Below are 21,313 nucleotides of genomic sequence, written 5' to 3'. Positions count from 1 at the left end.
GGCTGTCCCCCCCTCATAACCTCACATGCTGGCCGCGTCCACTGTCCGACTTGGCCCCTATGTGGTGGCACAAGGTTTTGGTTTACGTCAGAACAGCTGAAACACTGGCCCCCTTTCATCACAGATTGAAGACCCATCTCCTCAGGCTTCACCTCAACTCTGGTAGGAGTGTCAGACTTAAAATGCCCATTTTCACAGGTGGTTGAATGAGTCGGCTCCTGTTGGTGATGTTTAAGGGCACAATGACAAATAAGTAAAGCTGCTTATATTTTTCAACTGATGGTCCTTCTTAAGGGGTTCTCTAAAAACTTTTATTTGCATAACTATCCCTGGTTGTCTCATTGCATTACAGTGTGTCATCATGTCACATGTTATGTCAAATGTTATGGTTATTGACATTCTAGCCTGTGTCCCATGCCCCCCTAAACATCCTCTGGTAGGAGCGTTCTGTGTTTGTGTGGTACAAAGAAGATGACACAGGGGCCAGGTGGCGCAGCAGTCAAGTGGCTGAGACACCAGGGACAGACACCCCCACCTGTCTGTTCGCCCATTTGCCCAAGACCTTGGCTAGTGCCACTTCTCTGCACCTAGAATAGAACAGTCCAAGTAAAACCCAAAAAATGTAGAATCCAGCTCCAGCACACAGGTGGTGAGGTCTGCGCTAATCGCGACACCTCCAGCATGGCTGCCACCTCGCAGACTGCCACCAGCAGAGCACGTTGGGAGGTTCTGTGCTTTTTTCTCAGCTGCTGCGTGGGGAGGGCTACGTCGGCAGGTTGAGGCAGAAATCTCATAACGGCGCGGCATATTGGTTTGAAACAGCGGCGCGGGGTGGGGGGAGCCGGCCGTGGAGTGACGCGCCCTGGCCTTTCCAGAGACGCTGATGGATTGGGCCGTCACACGCCCACACCGTGTGATTGCTCGGCGTTAAAGCCACGCCATCCATCTTGAGTCTGCAGTGGAGTCGCAGCTCTGAGGGGGGGTGGGGGGGGGGGGCTGAGTCCTCGCTTACGCGCGCTCATCTCTGGGAGACGTGGCAGGTTTGGCTCCGTTTGCATTTAAGTCCGGGGTGGGGTGATTGAGTGGGTGTCGGTGGTGTGGTAGTGTAGAGGGCTTCCCTACCCGCGATGCAGAGTGAGGTTTCTGAAATGTCAGCAGGCCCACCAGCGTCTCCCACGACGTGATCCCACGTTCCCGGGGTTCGGCTGTGCTCTGTCCCCACTACTTCATAGCTGCACCGGCGCCTCATCCCGGCACCCTATAAATAGCCTGTCCTGCGATCATTAGCTGGGCAGACGATCACTGACTGGACTGTAATTAATTCTGCGTCAATGCCTCCCGGGGCCCGGTCGGCCGTTTAATTGGCCGGATGCCGCCGCGGGCGAGCCGCGCCTGCCACCACGCCCCAACGCCTGAGTGATGGGCTTCCTGAGAGCGCCGCGGCCGCGTTCATTTAGCATGTCACCGCCACGTCCCGCCGACACGGGCACAAGCGGAGATGAGACGCTTTCCCGGAAAAGGGGGAACGGAATCGGTAAGGGGGGCGGTATTGACTGAGGGAAGGAGATGATCCGTTCCCATCTCGTGATGCTCTCTTACAGTTTACAACTGCACGTCACCTCAATCAGCTCAGTGTGCTCACTGACGTTGTGGCTGGAGTGTTCAGAGCAACAGTCTTAAGCAGCAGGATGCTGAAGTTTGCGTAAAATATTGGGTAGAACAGTGTTGGAATGTTTATGTGCAGTGTTTGATAGCTTATGATTGGAGTGCACAGCACTGCACTGTTGAGTAAGTTAGTGCTGGAGCGCTTACCTGAAGTAATATGTAGTTTGGTGCAGGTGTGCTTAGAATTGAAATGCATAACTGCAGTGTTCAGTAGGTTAGTGTTTGAGTGCTTGGTCACAGTGTGTGGTGATGATGTGCATGTCGGTGGTCCCGGCTGACCCGCAATGCTGAACTGTCTGTTTGTGTCGTTTCAGCCGGCAGGAACACAACAAACGAGGAGCTGGAGAGCATGTTGGAGAGCGACAACCCGGCCATCTTCACCTCGGGAGTGAGTGCCTACGCTCGAGCGCACACAGGCGCACACGCGCGCACACACACGCAACCCAGCACTGCCGCCTCCCACGCCCTCCGCCCACTGGCCCTCCGTCGTTTTGTTCCTCTCCCAGAGCAGCGGCAGCTTGCGATTTGGGAAGGCCCTGGCTTCCCCCCAGCTGGTTACTCAGCCCCATAAAGCCAGTGTTATGTGATGTCTGTTCAGTCACACTGACATTACACACGCCTTACACATGCCTTATGGCTCTCCTCCCGGTGCTCCGCTGGAAGGAGCAGCACCGGCGCACGCAAACCGCTAGTGGGATGAGGTATGAGGCGGTCACTGGGCGGGCCGAAGGGCTCAGCAGCAGGAGGCGCAGTGCAGGGGGGCAGCTCCGGAAAGGAGCCCAGATCCCAGCGGGGTGCGGGCGGGAACGGCGTCAGCAGGCGGCCCGCGGCCCACGTCCCCTAACGAGTCCCCAAAGTCTCGTCAGCACCGCTGTGTCCACACGAGGCAGGAAGAGGGGAAGGATAGATGGTGCCACCTGAGCCCAGGCAAGGATCTCATTTGCTCCGCCCTCGTTCCACGGAAAACTCCGCTCCTGGGGAAATGAGTGGCGCTCGCTCGGCCCCCCCCCCCCCCCCGGCAGCGGTGCCAGTCATAGCGCTCACCCCTGAAAATCCCCCCGGATCCACTCATTGCACAGTGGCAGAGAACGGTGCAGCTCTGAGCTGGCCTGCTGAGGATAGCTGGCTTTGTCTAAAGCCTCCCAGAGGACAGGTTGAGGCCGTGTGACGGAAGAGCGACCTGCGTGTATGTCATGCAGGGAGGAGCAGAGGGGGCTGAGGTTCTGGAGAGAACTGCTCTTGTCTCAAAGTGCGTGTGTGTTGTGTGTGTTGTGTGTGTGTTGTGTGTGTGTTGTGTGTGTGTTGTGTGTGTGTTGTGTGTGTGTGTGTGTGTGTGTGTGTGTGTGTGTGTGTGTGTATTGTGTGTGTGTATTGTGTGTGTGTATTGTGTGTGTGTGTGCGCACGCATGCATGCAGATAGTGCAAGTTAGAAATTTATATCATAGTTCTATTTTGTCTTTGAGATCTTGAGCTCAGGAGCAATGTGAAGCAGTTTGGTAGAGAGAGCCACCTGCTGTGAAGCCCAGTTACCCAGCATGCCTGGTAGTTAGACTTGGAGGGTATCAAAAAACACATTCCCGTGATCGAGAGCACACACATTCAGCCTACTGTGAAGGTTTCAACGTGAGTGCTAGGGTGTTCCTCCCTGTCTCTTCCACACAGCTGTGAGACGTGACTCACCATCAGAGCTGTGTGAAAAAGAGTCTGCAGAGTCTACACGGTCTGCCCGCAGGGCGTGTCTCCGTCTCTCTCTCTCTCTCTCACACACACACACACACACACACACACACACACACACGCACATGCACTCACGCACACACCAGTTCAAAGGGTCAGGTGCTCAAAGCATCTGTCTCTTTCTGCCTGCCCTCCTGACAGATCATCATGGACTCCAACATCACCCAGCAGGCCATGAACGAGATCGAGACCCGGCACAATGAGATCATCAAGCTGGAGAACAGCATCCGGGAGCTGCACGACATGTTCATGGACATGGCCATGCTTGTGGAGAGCCAGGTGAGGATAACCGGGGGCCCCGCACACCGCACCTCCTGCTTCCCAGTGTTCCTCTCCCGCATCGTTCACATGCTGAAGCTGACGTGTAGCTAATCACGCAGGTCCACATTTCCCCCGTGCTGTTTTCTGGGCCTGTAGCTGGCCCTTGGAATGCTCAGGCACCTGGGTTGGTGTCTTAAATGATGTGGGCCTGGCCAAATACTACTATGCATTAAATTGTGTCTTGATGGCTTATTGTGGCCATGCTTAGTCGCACCTGACATGAAAGTACATTCTAGAGGCAGTCACCCTGAGGTGCTGGAATACTTCAACTGGGGCCAGATCACCTGTGTTCTCTTAGAACAGCTCTGCATGTCAGTGGTCTGGGTGCATCAAGTGCCTGTGACTACTATAACGAGGCTACAAACGAGCTATAGCCAGCAAGTGCAGCTCCCAGCTGGCATCGGGCAGGTGAAATATCCACTGTTTTTGTTTCGTCCAAATGTTTAATCCTTTCAGTGGTGCAATGATTGGCAGCGTTGCATCAGCTATGAAATCACCTGCGGTGTTGTCTGTGAAGGATCTGTGTTTCATGCTACTGACTATAACAAAGACAAATTTTTAACCATAATTAAAACTGTAAAAAGCATCTGGAATCTAAAACATTAACATACTGTCATCAATTTCCCCAATTTTCCCCAAGACTGACAATTAAAGAGGGCGAGGAATAGACAAGAGTTATAGATCATTTCAGCTGTGCGATTTCTGATTATTCCCGCTGTGGTCAGTTAACAGAGGGTCGACGCTGTAACTATCACACACAGTATTCTGGTTAGTTGTGCCAGGTTGGTGAAAAAAAGATGCCCTCCTCTGATCGCGTCCCCTTCAGCGTGCCTCTTTGGAGTGTCTGAGACAGTCGGTCCAAAGATAATGGTGTTCTGGATGTCCTGTAGACACAGCTTGACTTTGTTCTGTGGGAGTGTCTGTCCTTTAGGACTGGCTCTGAACATTTTCACAGTATCTCGTTAATATTCCACATGGTTGTGAATTAATTTGTCAGATTTCCGAATTCAAGCACAGATCTTGGGGGGTGTGAGTGTGTGTATGTAACGCAAATGGGCTTGATAAGTATTCAGGTGACGAGCAGTCCTATAATGAACTTCTCCTCTGCATTTGCCTGTGTTGCCCCCCCTCGTTCTTGCATTCTCTCTCTGTCTGTCTCTCCCTCTCTTGCAGCTTCTCTTTTTCCCCCCATTATGTAACTGTAACAGGCTCTTTTAGTGCAGTGCCGCCAGTCTGGGATCTGCATTTACTTTCCAAGGTAATTTAGTTTTAAGTTGTCGAAAGTGTGTCTCGGCCGCCAGTGCATGATACCTCCCATGTGTGCTTCTGTGTTGGCATGAATAAGAAAAGCCCTGATCATTAAACATCACACACCATCACCCTGATCTCCTCAAAGAAACTAGAACAGGAGTGATGTGAATTATTATTATTATTATTATTATTTTTAAATGACTTGTTTGTGCAACATTTTGTGTCATTTTGCTAAATCCCTTTTGTGTTCAAGTTCTGCAGTCGCTCTGGATAAGAGCATCTACTGGATGTCAGCAGTGTAAATGTAACGTTATATGCGCTCGTCCTATAGGTCACTGTGGATAAGAGCACCTGCTAAGCGAGAAAATGTAAATGTAAATGTATTATCGCATGCCCTTACTGAATAATAGCATTCACTGAGACCCAGTGTCACTGCTCTGCTCCCAGAGTGTGACGTGACTTGCCCGGCAAATGCGGCGCCTGTGCCCGCTTCCTGGTGTCTGTCCAGCGCGGCGGCCGGGAGCAGACTGCATGCTGGGAGGGTCACTCAGAATGAACCCAAAGCGTAACCCTCTGCTCCGCGCTGTCTAAAGCCCGTTCCTGTCCTCTGCTGTGGCATCTTTACTTTGCCGTGATTAGAGGCCCAAAGCGTGAGAGCGGTATATGCCAGCCCTTGTTAGCCTTTGGCCCCGTTCTGTTTTTGGGGCGGAACAGCGTGACGGATGACGGAGGACGGGCCTCCTAGCCACCGGGGAAGCTCTCCTGCTCACCCCTCAGGGCCACTCAGCGTTGAGCGTATTGATATTTTTCTGCTCCGTTTCTTTCCCGCTCTGAAGAAATAAGAAATAAATAGCTCTGGTGCTGAAAGCTTAGTGAATGCGACCCCCTCTGCGCGTCTGCGTGGGAGCTGTGAGGATTAGCTTCCCTTTTCGGCTCACTTTAGTTTCATTAACGTGTGTGTGTGTGGGGAATGGTCTTCTCGGGGTGAAATCTCTCTGAAGTTGACAATTCTGAGTAGACGTCTCCAGTCTGTCCCAGATCTGGGAGGACTGAGCATGCTGATGCATTCATATTGATACAGTGAGTGGAGCATAATGACACAAGTGCTGCGGTTTTAACCATCATGGTCGTCTATATGAGTGTTTAATATCATAGTGGTCTGTATGTGTGTTTAATATCATACTGGTCTATATGGTTATTTCATTTCGTAGTGGTATGTTTATTTAATATCCTAATGGTCTCTGTATGTTTTAATGTGTGTATTTGAAAGTCCTTTTCAAAGTACATCTGCTGGTTACTGCAGAAGGGACCGGGGGGCTGTGTCAGGGTTTATGTCATCTTGAAAATCCCAAATATAAAAGGCAAAAGCACCAAAACCCACAAGAAAAAACGGAAAGGAAATAGAACAAAACATGCTTTTTAGTACTGGCATACTAAAGTCAGGAAACAGTAGTGCTAATATAAATTGTTCAGTGTGCGTCTCTGTGAAACTCCATCATTTTTGCAGACTCCATTAGTTTCTTTTTTTCTTTTTTGGCCTTATCAGATTGTTCTGCAGTGAGTGGCGTTGGAAGGCCTGTGAGTGGGCGTTGGTGATTCAGCCGTGTTTGTCTCTCCTCGGCCTGCAGGGGGCACCAGCGATGAGAGACATTGAAAGGAGCATGTAAGATGCTGGAATGCACCAGGAGAAGACGATGACTAAATTAGCTTGAAGAATGACAGGCCACAGGTGAGTGACGGAACAGACAGTCTGCAAACACTCTCTCAACGCCCCCCTCCCGTCTCTCTCTCTCTCTCTCTCTCTCTCTCTCTCTTTCTCTCTCTCTGTCTCTCTCTCAGGGGGAGATGATTGACCGTATAGAGTACAACGTGGAGCACTCGGTGGATTACGTGGAGAGGGCGGTGTCTGACACCAAGAAGGCGGTCAAGTACCAGAGTAAAGCGCGGAGGGTGAGTTGCGGCCGCCGCCGCATGGCCAGTAGCTCCCAGTGTCATGTGTGCGTGATGTGGCGTGGCCTGCTCTGTCCTCCTCATCTCACAGCCACCCTTAAGTCTCCTCGCGGGCAAGGCTTTCTCTGTGCGACGGGCGGAAGTAAGTTTGTTACTTAGCCGCGCTGAGTGGGCTGCATGTTGATGAGTTTTGAGTTGCGCTGCCTGTCGCTGCTGGCAGAGTGCCCACAGGACTCAGGGCAGATGTGGGTACCCTCCGCTCAGCTGCTGGGTGTGAACCTCCTCCTCCTCTCTGCTGTCACTCACACCGAAGCGCTGTGTGCACAGCCAGACTGCCAGCTATAATAATCACAATTATTGTTATTATTATTAATAATATAGCACCTTTTTAACGGTTTTCAATGACCTCAAAGTGCTTTAGGCCAAGCGGGGAGTCTGTTCTCAGCCGCCACCAATGTGTAGGTGATGTATCTCAGCCATTTTGTGGCAGAACACTCTCCACATATCAGCTGATATAGTTTAGCCTATTAATACGGTTTTGCCAGGAAATAAAGGAATGCCCTGCTCTTTACGATAGCTTCAGTGATCACTGTGAGCCAGGATCCTGGTTTAACGTCTCATACAAAAAAAAACACCAACGGGCAATGTTGCCCCCTGCTGACCTAGCAGCACCATGTTCAGCAGCATCCAGGTCTTCCACAGGTCTCCAGTCTGAATACTGTCAGCTCTACTTAGCTTCAGACATTAGGCGAGTGAAGGATACAGGGTGGTATGGCTGCCTGAGCCTTGACCCGTAGCCCTTCTCTCCAGGCCTACTCACAGAGGGTCCCGAGTTTCTAGTATCAGCTCTCATCAATGTGCAATAAGTACACGGCTTTGCCGCTGACTTCATCGGTCTTGTGGGCTGCTGTATCTAAATTATTGAGGATGACAACTCTTTTTTTTTTTTTTTTCCTGCTCTCCTTATATGGAATTTGTCTGGAAGACCTGAGGACATATTGCCACCTTGTGGCAGATATATGTGCTGCTGGCTGGAGAATTTTAAAAATCAATTTTAGTGACTGTTTTAAATTGGAATGGTGGAGTGAGAATGGTTACTAACAGCAGGATTATGGATGACGAGGGTGGGACTTAATTTCAGATAATAACAGGAGCCAAACAAAGCTCTCATATTGCCACCCACAAAAGGGCGATCTCTGATTGCAATGCCTTTAGACTATTGTAATCCCGTGATGTTTAGGTGAAGTTTTTGATCGGCTGCCATTTTGCACTAAACCTTACCCAGCGCAGGGGCACACTAATATACAGGATGCTGAGCAGTGTCATCACAGAGCCCTCACCTTGATGTGGCTATCACCTGCGGCGCTCTGGTGAAAGGACCATGCATTGTCTGGCGGTGGAAGTTGACGGGAGATTACCTGTTAGCGGCCCTTGGTCACTCACGCATCAGCTCTCCTGTCAGACTGATTTACAACATCGTGAACCCGGCCTGGCTCCAAGGGACGCTGGGATTTCATCTCCGGCAGAGAAACAAAAAAAAAGCAAAACATTTTGATAGGGCCAAAGCCAGCAGAAAGACAATTATAGGAGGTTCGTCAGCAGCATATAACCCCCTGCAGTTGATACACTGTCTAATAGAGAGACTGATATTGACAGACAGTTTGATGCTGCTGACATTGTTTCTGCGACCCGTGCAACTGAGGGTTTATTGGCCCTTAATGGCATAATGTGCTTCCTGGAGACTGCGTAAAGGACAGAAAAGGAATATGTTATCAAGAGGAATACATTTTTTTTTTTGGTCAATCGTGTGTGTGTCCACCAGTTTCCCTCTCCCGCACGTTGTCCCTCCGACCCTAAGTAATTCTCTCTGAAGAGTCTGCACAGCGGTGGCCTGAGTCGTTCTCATTTCGCTAGCCACAACATGCAGCTAAGCAGCTCAGCCCTCTCACAGGCAAACAAGCCGACCATTGAGGGGGATTAAAAGACGGAACAGGGGTCTGGCGCGACTGGGGCGCACATCCGATCCCTAATGTCACAGGATGATTTTTTTTTTGAGTTGACAGTCTGACTGGGCTCCCTGAAAAACAGCTTTCTGGCAAGCAGCTGAGCTGCCGCATAACCTTAACAACAGACACCGCCTCTCTGGGTCGGCCTGGACAAATCATACAGGCAGTATGCTGAAGGTCCCTGCAGCATGTCAGGGGCTACAGAATTGCTGACAGAGAATGAATCTCTCCTCTGACACAGACGCTGTGCATGCTCCCAACACCCCAGTGTGGCATTTATATGGCACAGATAGCATGTCGGGGGGGGCATTCTTAATTTCAGTACACGGGAAACTCATGTCAAAATGTGACCAGGGAAATCCCAGATGAGAAAATTATGTTGCCCTGGTTTGGTATCTGGTGATTGGGGAAAAAAGAATAAAAGGGCCATGCATTAAGTCTATGCACACATTCAGATTTATTATAGTCTAAAAGGATGAGCTTCATTCTGTCATTCAGGGCTAGTTGGACCTACATTATGAAGACTGGATAGATTCTCAAATACCAGCTTAATAGAAGGTGTCAGACCCGGGGCTCCCGCATGCCACAGACAGCAAAGGCACCTATTGCAAGAGCAAGCCGAGCCCTATGGCCTGGGTTTCAAACTGGCCATGTCGTTTGGTGACGATGCCCGGGAGACCTCATTGGTGGAACAGATTGGCTTTGCTCTGCCGGGGATGGGTGTGAATGGGTTGGCCATCGTTCACTTGTTCCTGAGTAGTGATGAGTTTAAATGCGTCACTGGTGGCTGGGTGAAAAGGGGAAAAGTGTGAAAGATCAGTAAATGCGTTCTGAGTGAATGTTGAGTTTTAATGGCCAGGATCTGTGTCTGCTTTTTGTGCTTGTTGCAGTGGGACTGTCCATGTGTGGGAATATGTGTTGATAGGTCACTTTCTTTCAGGCCATTTTTGTTGTCAAATTTTTCTCTGTCTTGTTTGATTTCCCATCATAAAAAATGTGAATGAAATGTATTAAATCTCAAAAAGTCAGTGTTGTGCAGTGTAAAAAGGCCAACAGCAATGGAGATGCCTGCATCAGTGTCAGAACAAATTTCAATCCAAGCCAACACACCCTTTAGAAAAATACTACAGACAGATTTTAATGCCACCAATTTTACTGATTTTAATGTCATAGTAGTCGACTCATTTGAATTTATTGAAGAGCGCTGTTTGAGCGACAGTGTTGCATTCACTGTGAGGCCAATAATTAACACTTCTCTGGATTTTTATCAACAGCCTGCAAACACTGGCTTGTTACCATTGGATATGACATACCAGTCTTAAATTGAGTATAGTCTTAAATTGTCTGAAGTGATTTATACTCGGTGGCACCAGTGTCCGATACTGTGTATCATCCTAGGACTGCAGGCAGACTCCATCTCTGAATGGTCTTCTTGTGTGTATACACGCCTGTGTTCAGTCATACTTTGTACAGTCTTGTACATTTGAGAAAGCAAACCATGACGTTGTAGAATGGCAAGGGCATTTCTGTGTACACCCTTTGCACTAAACCAAGCAGGCTTGTTTTCACAGGCTCCCTCACACACGCTGATTGAAAATGGACACCTTGAAGTTCTTGTTTTGCCCCTGATATTTTAACCCATATTTCTCACCTCTTTTCATGCTGCCTGGAATCCTCCTTCAATTCCAATTGGATGTCCTTTGTCCGGTTGGTTATGCAGAAGAAAATCATGATCATTATATGTTGTGTGGTGCTGGGAATAGTCATTGCAGCCAGTGTTGGTGGAACTCTGGCTTAGGACACACAGTTGGCACCAGCAGTGATGCACATAAATACAACACACACATGCTCACACGCATATACACACACACGCACACACACACACACACTCACACACAAACAAACACACAGTCATACAAATGCACAGGCATACATAATGCATTTTCCTGCACAAAGCATATTGCATACCTGTGTTGCGACAAGTGATACACAGCGTGCAGGGGAGGCGTATTTCTTATGCATGAGTTCCTTTTTTGTAAATGTGTGGTTCTGCGATGTGTTTACCTGGGTGTTGAATGTTATATGACAAAGTTAAAAAATGTTTTTTGAGGTCTTATTTGAAGGGGTTGGGGGGGACATTAGTGATCTTGGAAATTTTAATGTTGCACACACATTCCAACTTGAAATTTTTCTATTTATTTTTTTTATTTCAAAATAAATAGCCTTTATTTACTGTGCTAATCTATTAAACCGTTTCTTAATTGAATCCAATGAGGAAGATATTCTTTTAGATACCATATATTGGGGGCAGCGTAGGAGCCCTACAGTAGGAAATGTTTATAACCACAATCAGGCGCAATTGCTGAAGTCCTGTTTTAGATTCTTAAAACATGGATTTAAACTATTGCCGTCGAAGCATATCAATACCCGTCCTGCTCTCACCCCTTTGATGTGCAGTATGTCTTGGCCTAATTTTTGCATGATTTCTCAGAATGGTATGATAACGTTGTTCAGTGGAGCGAAAAGTTGTGACAGTGTATTTTAATCCTTGCTTTGAAAACCAGCCCAGGCTGCCACCCTGGAGATGGGCTGCCTCAGTCAGTATTATTCCATCCCTCCACATTCCCACTCCGGAACATTCTCCTGCTGCTGCTCATTCCAGCCAATCACCAACAGCTTCTTCTCCCATACTGCCTTACTGCTATTTGTATTGGTGTGTTGTGTGTGTGTGTGTGAGGGAGAGAGCATGTGTGTGTGCCTGTAGTATTTGTGTCTGTGTGTGAATATCTGTATCGAGCCACTTGTGTCCTTGCTGTGTACAAAAAAAATCATTTTTCCCTCTGATCCAAGTAATGACACAGAAGAATCACTTAGATTGCCTATAAGAAACCTCACAGACTACAGTGAAGTCCTGCCAGGGTGGCTACATTGTTCTGCAATGTCATCCATTCCCTCAGCTTATGTATCTCTTACAAACTGGCTTTCATATTGAGGTAGAAATCCCAGTAAATTGACATTTTGTTGGGTTTGGTGTGTGTGTGGATATACTGTACCATTGCAAGCTGTGGCCTGAGCGGTCACCGTTAGCAGCCATCAGACTAATACATTCCAAAAGCTTGCTGGACAAACAACAGCCATGTTGCCTACTCAAGTCGCTGCCTCTGTGTTACAATGCTGATGTATAATTTTTTTTTTTTTAACGTGAAACTTGTCTGATAACTGTCCTTCTTTTTAAATTGAGGAGAGAACATTAGAAACACACACCAGATGTGCCATATCGTGTAGGCTTTTTACGGTGGACCTACCCTTCCATATGTGTACAGATGTCTTCATCTGAGGTACTACATGGACCTTGGTGGTGGAGTGGGGGTGGGGGTATCACATCCAAGAAATATCAAAAAGGGATGTAAGGGGTTACACAGGGGTTTATGTGTATGGAGTGCCAGGGACACCCCAACGGTCTGCCCCTATCCTCCTTAAAAAGCTGCCAGTAAACACTCACTGCATTCCCGTCCTCTCCTCTCAATCATTCCAGTCCCCCTTAAAAAAAAAAAAAAAAAAAAAAAGCTGCGTAATTTTCTGTGGGACCTGTGTGACAGAACAAAACAAAAGCTTGCATGTGCAGCCGCTCTGGAGTGAAATGGTGTCAGCCTCTCTTCGTACTGTACTGTGGATTAGGCCTGTGTCTTTAAAACTCCTCCTGTTATTTCTGGTTGTTGCGTTGCTTTCCCTTTCCTTTTCTGTACCGAAGTATTCTGGTGAAAATTATGAATGAGCGCTTTCTAATGGTCCATATTACTGATGTGTGTCGGTTTCCTTTGTGAACTTAAAGCTGTCTTTTTGCCACCTTTACTGTGTCATTGCACTCATTTCCAGCTCCTCTCGGGTCTAAGGGAGCAGTAGGAGTTGCAAGAGCCTGACTATGTGTGTGCATGTCAGCTGTTTCTTACCCCAGATCCCAATAGCAATACACAAGCCTGAGTCCACATGCTCAGTGCCCACTTCAAGAATCTGTCTGGTTTAGGTAAATGTGGTTTCCCCAAACAGTATGCTGCACTCTGCTGGCCCTCTTCACACACCTGGTCTTGTGGTTTGATGATCCTTGTTTGTTGCTCCCAGTCACAACAGATTTGAGCCTCCATGTTCTGCCAGGGCCCTCGTTGCCAAGTGTTTTCTGAACCGTAACCGGGAGGAAATGCACCGAACGCACTCAAAAGCTTCACACTGCATAGGAATGTGAAGAAGTAATGCTGTCAGACATGCACTGAGCTTGAAGGCCTGGGCTCACTGTGCCGGCAAGAAGCATGACTCCTTGCACAAGGCACAATGGGTGAACAGGAGGGATGTGTAACTGAAGGCAGGTTCAGGAAGCAGACGTTTCTGTCGGCTGAAGATTCTTGTGCTATGCTTTTAGAAATTTTTTCACCACCACCCCCACCCCAAGAACAGTAGGGGGCATGTTGAAGGGAAGCTATTTCCATTTCCAGTGTTTTGTTCTACAGAAAAATACTCAATTGTTTTCAATTAAGTATTTAATATTTAACAATAATAACAATACTTAATTGCTTAATTGCCTAATCAAAAGGAAATGAGTAGGCTGAAAATGTCATCATCTTAGACTTTGATACACTTTGCTTTGTAACTGTGGTTTCCTGTCAGAGCACACACAGGTGTGTTTGCATTATACAGAACCCCTACACCTGTCAGTCCATCTCAGAGATAATCAAACTTTTTATTATTACAATATGTATGGTAGAATACCTGTCTAGCATGTAAAGACGCTTGTCATATAATGAGAAGTGCTGTACCCTAAGGTTGTTGCAGGTGATATCAAGAGCTGTGATGGACACAGGCAAGCACACCTGTGTGGAAGGTGACAGTAAGCTACACTGCTGCAACTACTGCAAGCTGCTTACTGCTGGAAATAAAAAGGGTGCACATAATGGTGGAAACTAATATTGCTTCACGGTTTTTTTACACTTCACCTTTTCGTGTTTGATTAATAGGCATGATTTATTTACATAATGTGTTTGCAAAGCTTACATTCATTTTGATGGCAAAGTTTGTTTTGTCTTGCTACATGCGCTGTGTTTAACACTCGCTAAGTTTATGATCACACCAAGGATATAGCGCTTTACAGTTTGAAGAGAAGGTTAAGTGTGAATACGACGTGGCGCTGTATTTATTTCCAGTACTCTTTGAAGATACCTGTACCATGTCCTTTAACCTGCCGGTACTTTGTAACATTCCCTGTAATGGCTCAGAAAGTACTAGAACTCCATTCACTGTTCCAACCACAGTGATGGGAGCTTCAGTTTTTGCAGGTTGTAACATAAGTATCTATTACTTTGAAACAAAATGTTTGAATTTCTTTTGTCATGTAATATTTTCCTGTGTGACATTTTTTGTTGGGTTTATGTGGACAGAGCATCACTGTAGAATCAGTGTCAGCCTGACAGAACAACTTCTCTCCTGTAACAACTAACGTGAAAGCTTGTCTCATACTCATATTCTCATACATATGTATGTTACTGGACCTGTGAACTTACACTGCAGCATCTAAAGTATATAACCAACAACTTTTTACTGACCCCCACGTACATAATTCTCCCCATGAGACAGGCTGATCAGTTTCCATTTACTGACCCAGTCATTATGTTTTATCTGTGGTGTTACCCCAAACCAAAGATATGTCAAAGCCCCGATAGGTAAAACCGGTTATGTCTGGCACACATATTACAATATGTATAGAACAGTTAGTAAAACAATACTAAAAGCTGTGAGGGATTCACTTTAGTCTTTCCACATAACAATAACTATGTAACTGCCCTAGATCGGGAGGAAATTACATTTCCATCTCCCATACTATATATGTAAATATATTCATATGTTTTAAGATACTGTAGGAAGTGCCAAACCACTACAGTTCATATCTACTTTGAAAGAATATTATATCTTCATAGTTTTGAGCAATTACAGTGTAATATCTTTGTTATTCTAATTTTTATTTTTAATAATGGCTGAGTATTACAGTTTCAAAAAGCTTATGCAATTTTAAACGGTAAAATGTCTGTAAAAAAAAAAAAAACTGAAATGTTGTTGACAATAAATAAATATGGAAAGACTCACTGGCTCTGTAATTTAGTTCTTGTGCCCCTGCACACTGCGGTGAGTGAGGGACTGGTTGCACCCTTCGACCCACGTGAAAGCTGCCCTGTGTCACACCTGAAGATTTTCCCTGGGATGAGTTGGAGTGTGACTGCAGAGTGTACAAGAGACCCTTGCCATTTGCCATGTGCTTTTTTTTTCTCCTTCAAATAACTGCACCCACACAATAATCACTGTTCCCTTCTTCACTATTTGTTCCTGGCAGAACATGTGCATGAACCCCTGCCCCTTTGGTCCTAGAGTCAAAAGTGCCCTTTACTGCCAGATTGACCATTGCTAAACCTTTTTTCTATTGAGCCCCTGCCTTCCAGAAACTCACATTGACACGTGGCCAATGTGCTGCAATTACACTTGCGCTCTTAGGTCCACTTAGGTATGTGTTTTTACCTATTACACTTTTTTGGATTATTAATCAAATATCCAGTATTCACTTATTATATTAATACATTTGCTTTGTGGTCAGGAACAGATCTCCCTGCTTATGAGTCTGTTGTCAGTACAATTGAGTATTCATGGATATTACTATTCATGTGGATCTCAAGCATGTATCCCCCACAAATGGTGAGGTGCCACCACTAAGTGCTTGCAGTCAGGTCTCATACAATCTCCTGTCACGGTTATTAAATACACATACTGATTAATGGTTTCAAACGTGAAATGAAGTAAGTCTTTCCCCAGCACTTGGGAAGTCAGACATGCCAAGTATATCCAATCGGCAATTCCAAAAGAAGGCTGTATAACAAGGAAAATAGAAAAGAAAGAGGGGAATTTTTTTGGTAGATCAATAGGCCAGACAGTGGGGTCCCTCTGTTTATTTCAATGCACACCTGAGAAAGATACACTACAGTATTCAACTGTATTCTCAAAAATGGGATAGTTCCATCTCATATAGGAAATACAGCGTAACACCAGACCAGAGAGAAACTAAAGAAACCATGTTGTGAGGATGGCAGGAAGAGGCAGAAGTCCTCCTTCAGTGTTCTCCTTCAGCTCTTCTTACGGTCACCTTAAATTGCACATTTGCATAGGTTCTTCACAGACCCTAAGGGAACATACACAGACAGTATGCAGTATGAACATCATATTGAATGGAAATTGGCTGTGTGATTTTTCATCTTTATTGTATGCAACACACTCTCCTCATGCTTCTCTAATACTGATCAACCCCTGAGTGAATCACAGGGTTCCTGGACAATTCCCATTTTTAAATTCCACTTTTTCCAGACTTCAATTAACAGACCTGCTCAGTTGAGTTTTGTGGCTTGAGGTTTGGTGGCTTAGGCTACAATTCATACGTTCATTCAAGGAAATGTTCAGCTCGAAAAGTGATCTTGGCTCTGCTCCAAGGTAGAGACTGTCCATGATTCCAACCCAGTAACTGACATTATTGATTGCCTTCATTTAAATACTAAAGACATTTTTTGGGGATTAGATATTCAGCAAGCAACACCCCCTTTCTAGCTCAAACCCCCTCTGCCAACCCCTTCTGTCTCAGCACCCCCCTGTAGGCCACAAACACCCCTGTTGAGAAACCATAGGTTATGGCATACAACCTCTTTGCCACAGAGCTATAGATTTATATCTGTGGTAGTTGCATCCTAGAATACTGAATAAAAATACTGAATTCTTACTGAGCCTGTGGCCAGAGTACAGCAATGGTATGGAAATCAATGTTTTCCCAGACTCCTAAATGCTCTAGACTTTCCTAGGTCTGGAACTTACCCCCATTTAACCCTAGAACCAATAATTAATACATAAAATATATATCAGAAATATTGCATTTATATCCACAAGACTGCATTGTGTTGCCTTGGTCTGGATATCAAGTAACACCCACTAATACTAGTACCAAACCTGCCTAGTTTTTCTGGCCTTGTAATTTACACTCCATATAGGTTTTCTGTGATCAGATATAGCACCTACAAACACATGCTTACTCATACACTCACTGCTCAGACAGGGCCCTTTCCAGTTCAGTGTAGACATTGAGGTCCCGTTCCTTAAGGCACTTGATTAGTTGATTGCTGGCGATGTCACCCTTCCTCCGCACTGTGTCTATGAGGTCACGAGCCTGCTCCGCTCTCTGACGGTGCTCTTCTCTGATCGCATCCACCTGCCCTTGGTTCAGCACCCCATTCTGAAGAAGATCGTCCATCAACTGGGAGAGCAAGGCCACTGACACTTTCTCCACAAACAGAATCCGCACTCTGAAGAGTTGATCTGTTTAATGGCGGTAGAGAGAAAGAGAGAGAGATAACCATGTATTGAATATACTTTATTTAATTATATGGAAATCTTGGGCGGTGTCTGACTACATGAAACAGATGTCCACAATCATTGTGTTACATATAATGTTAAATAAACATCTACAATTACCAAACATGAAAGTAATGAGTCAGTGCAAATTGTTTGAAAGTGTAGTTTTGGGTGTTTTTTTTTTTTTTTTTTTTTCATTTTTTCCCCTCTTCCTCACCCAACTTGGGATAATCATCAGTTGTACTACTGCTACAACCTCTCCAGCATGGAGCGGAAGCACAGGGCAAGAGAAATACAATCCTCCAATACATCCGCACACCAATACAGCTTTGATCCACACTACAAGTCCCAGGGTGCACTACACTATGCGACAGTTAACAGGGCAGTTATTGGAGATGACATGGCCGGTTTCAAACCCTGCCTATCAGGCACAGACTGCATTCAAGATGAGTGCCCGAGGCTAGGGAGTCATTAGAATAAAGTTTAATGATATTTAACGATTTAAAACTGACCAAAAGAAAGTAGTGTTTGATATTAATAATTACATATACATTGTTTTATGACTCAATATCATATTTTATTACTGACTGTGAAAAAGTCCTATGGTATATGGTACCTACTATGATCAAAGAATCCAAGTCATTGGATGCAATCTGTTAATCTCACTTCAATGGTTTACTTTTTGTAAATAGCAGAAATATGGCATATTCATTTTGCAGTCATTGGAAAATAAGAGGCGTTATGAGACACCGTTGGAATAAGGACGTGAACAACCTCAACTACGAATGTATAAGTTAAAACCCAAAACCTCAAACACTTGGTGCTACATAGGTATGGAGTATGCCCTGCCAACCCTTAACTTGGCAGATCGTATACGCTCCATTTCCAATATATGTCATTGGACTCAACGGATATATATGCGCATATCGAGTGTATCAAATACTGTAACGGTACAGTCGGTACCTGTAAGTTCTTATCAAATTGCTTCCTTCCATATTTTTGTAGATGTGCATGAAGTGACATACAGAGAATATCTGATTTGTAGCCTACGTCAAATAAAATTTAGCAGTGTGCCTCTGAGAAAATTTACATGACAGAATGATTTCCCTAGGTGCCTTTACCTGCGATTAATTTCAAAAACGTACATAAAATGTGTCTCAATCATTTTCTTTATAAATTCAAATATGACATTAAATCTTCAATTTGTCATTTACAGTCTGTTCTTATATTTAAGATGCACGTAATTTACAATAAGAAAATCACTCAAAAGTCCGAGTTAGTCTAAGAAGTGTCTCTTCGTTTGGTATGAGAGACATAAGTTAATATTACAACACGAAGTGCAATTTTTTTAAAAAAGGATAAGCGCTCAGCTTGACAACCTAGCACAATGCCAAGGTAAATCGACAAACTCGAGCACGATGCCGCCTGAGAATCAAAATTGTTTTTGGACAATTATACTACGAGAACACAATTAGATGCTGGTATATCAAGGAGTTATCAAGTGTGCACCTCCTTTCACTGGTGAGTCAGGCCCACGACACCTCGGAAACGCTCAACAGTTCTGGTGTCCAAGAACCACCACGCTCTATACCCGCTCTCACCACCTATGCTAACCAGCTAACTCACGGAAAACTGTTGACGACTGATTACCTATACAAAGTGCGCACTCATTTCTGATCTACCACCCTGAAATACACACCGCTAATAGAGCATGCTAACTTCGACAATAACGCGAGCAAACTCCTCACTCTAGTCCAGGGGTGTCCAAACCTCTCCTGGGGGGGCACTTGTCCTGCATGTTTTAGAGCTCTCCCTGCTCCAACACAGCTGATTCAAATGATCAATTCGTTACGAACTCCTGAAGCTACTGAATAACAAACTGATCATTTGAATCAGCTGTGTTGGAGCAGGGAGCGATCTAAACCATGCAGGACAAGTGGCCCTCCAGGAGAGGTTTGGACACCCCTGCTCTAGTCCTTCTACTTATCCTACCAAATACTCACCGCTAATAAAGCATGCTAATTTCACACCAACACACAAACAGGGGGGGGGGGGGGGGCGACGTTATACACCTTCTTCCCGACCGCGGCTGATACTCTTCCTTCTGAAGCGAATCCATTTACTTTCTTGCTCTGCAGCCTCTGCCACGTCCTTAACTGCCCGACCCCCGAATACCCAACTCTCTAAACAGCGTCGTTGTGTATCGCGCTACATCCTGCCATAAATCCTGTCTTTAGTCTCTGCCATGCTGTTGTGAAGTCTACAGTCCTAAAACACATTCTAACATCCTGGAAATATGCTTTCACTAAGCTTAAGTTTCACTGCTGAAACTCTAAGAAATAAGACCATGTATTATACTCCAAATAAGACTATGTCGTAGTGAGCCAAACGCACTTGCCAGGTCAAAAAACACTACATGCAAATCTATTCTCTCCCGTTTGGCTGCTTGAATCTGGTGCCGTATTACACTGATGTACAACCTGCAAAACCCGCAGTTCCTCTTTTCTGCACTATTATATATTAAAATGTTCCTTTCTTAATAACTTGCAAAGAAAAAATGCTTTCGAAATTAAAGAGACATATAGACAACATTCCTGACTAAACATTCCTTTAACAAATCTAAATGGATCTCAATAAAATCCTATCCTAACTCGCTCCTTCTTCCTTCTCTTCCTCCTAAGGTGTTCTGCCTTCCTTAGTATTACCGACGACTTCCAAGCTCTTGCTGCAACACATTAATTCCCTCCTTCTCCTCATCTGTAGCCTTCCTGCACTGCTTTCTCAATGGTCTTCTCTCCGTCACTAATTTCTCTGTTTCTCTCTGTCATCTAGATTTAACTGGCTGTCAAACCTACACCCTCTTTCTTTCTTTCTTTCTTTCTTCCCTCACCAAATCTGTCTGCACCTTACTGATAAATGATATCACCCATCTTCTTGGTCTTGGTCTCCACAGTCCCTTTTCAACCTCTCTAACACCCTTGCCAAGTCCTTGTTGACTGTCTCCCATTCTTTCCTTGCCCTAGGTCATTGTTATATCATCAACATAGTTAATATATATCACTTTAAGAATCAATAATATCATCCCTATTTTCTTACCGGCCATGACCACGTCAAAAAAAAGGTTGTCAGGTATATGGATGGGAGTCTTGATGGTAGCTCAAGTGTATCTAGTGTGCTCAAAGACTCCAAGTCCTTCAGACTAAGAAGGTAAGTTCACCACGTGATTAACCCCAGAATCTGATTTTATTGGATAACTTTCTGTTTCGCACCTACTAGATGAACATTTCAGATGGGAATAAGGAAGTGTACTGAATACTAATGTTGCAGTTCCATTTTTGAAAGTAGTTGTAAACACAGACTTTGTGCTCGGTTGCCATAGGAGACGGGGGAGATAAGATGTGAGAGTGGAGGGGAATTCCCAAGTCAGTGCACACACGGAGCCAAAGTCAAAGGAGGAGGAGATATGAACAGCTCATGGGAAATGCTGTAAACTAGGAAACCATCCCCACCCTCTCTCCTGAGGAGAGTGATTCAGACTATAAACCGTGATACCCTGTTGTCCCCCTTGGAGTTCAGAAGTATAAACCCAGAGGTTACAGTGTACACATAATATGTATGGTGGAATTCTTGTCTAGCATGTAAAGCCACTTGTTGTATAATGAGCAGTGCTGTATCCTCAGGTTTTCATAAGTGATACTGAGAGCTGTGATGGACACAGACAAGCACACCTGTGTGGAAGGTGACAGTAAGCCACACTGCTGCAACTACTGCAAGCTGCTTACTGCTAGAAATAAAAAGGGTGCACATAATGGTGGAAACTATTATTGCATCACAGTTTTTTTACACTTAACCTTCATGTTTGATTAATAGACATAATTTTACAGTATAAGTGTCTGGCTTTTAGGCATGTGCCTCTGCTTATTGCAGTACATTTCACAGTTTTTTAAAATAGCTGCCAC

General features: G+C 45.4%; 2 protein-coding genes across 2 annotated transcripts in view; one reads left to right on the top strand and one right to left on the bottom strand.

The window, feature by feature from the left end:
• The window catches only part of LOC118774650 (syntaxin-1A-like), an 82,899-nt gene extending 70,538 nt beyond the window's left edge, over nt 1–12,361 (top strand). Inside the window, exons 7-10 of the mRNA XM_036524037.1 lie at nt 1,980–2,053; nt 3,544–3,681; nt 6,814–6,924; nt 10,651–12,361. Coding sequence (XP_036379930.1) covers nt 1,980–2,053; nt 3,544–3,681; nt 6,814–6,924; nt 10,651–10,728 — 401 coding nt within the window. The 3' untranslated portion in view covers nt 10,729–12,361. The remainder of the gene's footprint in view (nt 1–1,979; nt 2,054–3,543; nt 3,682–6,813; nt 6,925–10,650) is intronic.
• Nucleotides 12,362–17,043: 4,682 nt separating this feature from the next.
• On the bottom strand, nt 17,044–20,497 carry LOC118774139 (caspase-1-A-like). The gene is made up of 2 exons (XM_036523297.1): nt 20,451–20,497; nt 17,044–17,318 (listed from the first exon to the last, which is right to left on the bottom strand). Exons 1-2 carry the CDS (start codon nt 20,455–20,457, stop codon nt 17,044–17,046), a joined length of 282 nt encoding a protein of 93 aa, XP_036379190.1. The 5' UTR covers nt 20,458–20,497.
• Nucleotides 20,498–21,313: the final 816 nt, after the last annotated feature.

This window comes from Megalops cyprinoides, chromosome 3 (genome assembly GCF_013368585.1).
Source record: "Megalops cyprinoides isolate fMegCyp1 chromosome 3, fMegCyp1.pri, whole genome shotgun sequence".
NCBI classification, from domain to species: domain Eukaryota; kingdom Metazoa; phylum Chordata; class Actinopteri; order Elopiformes; family Megalopidae; genus Megalops; species Megalops cyprinoides.
The sequence above is the reverse complement of the archived record's forward strand: the minus strand, read 5'-3'. Positions and strand labels throughout refer to the sequence as shown.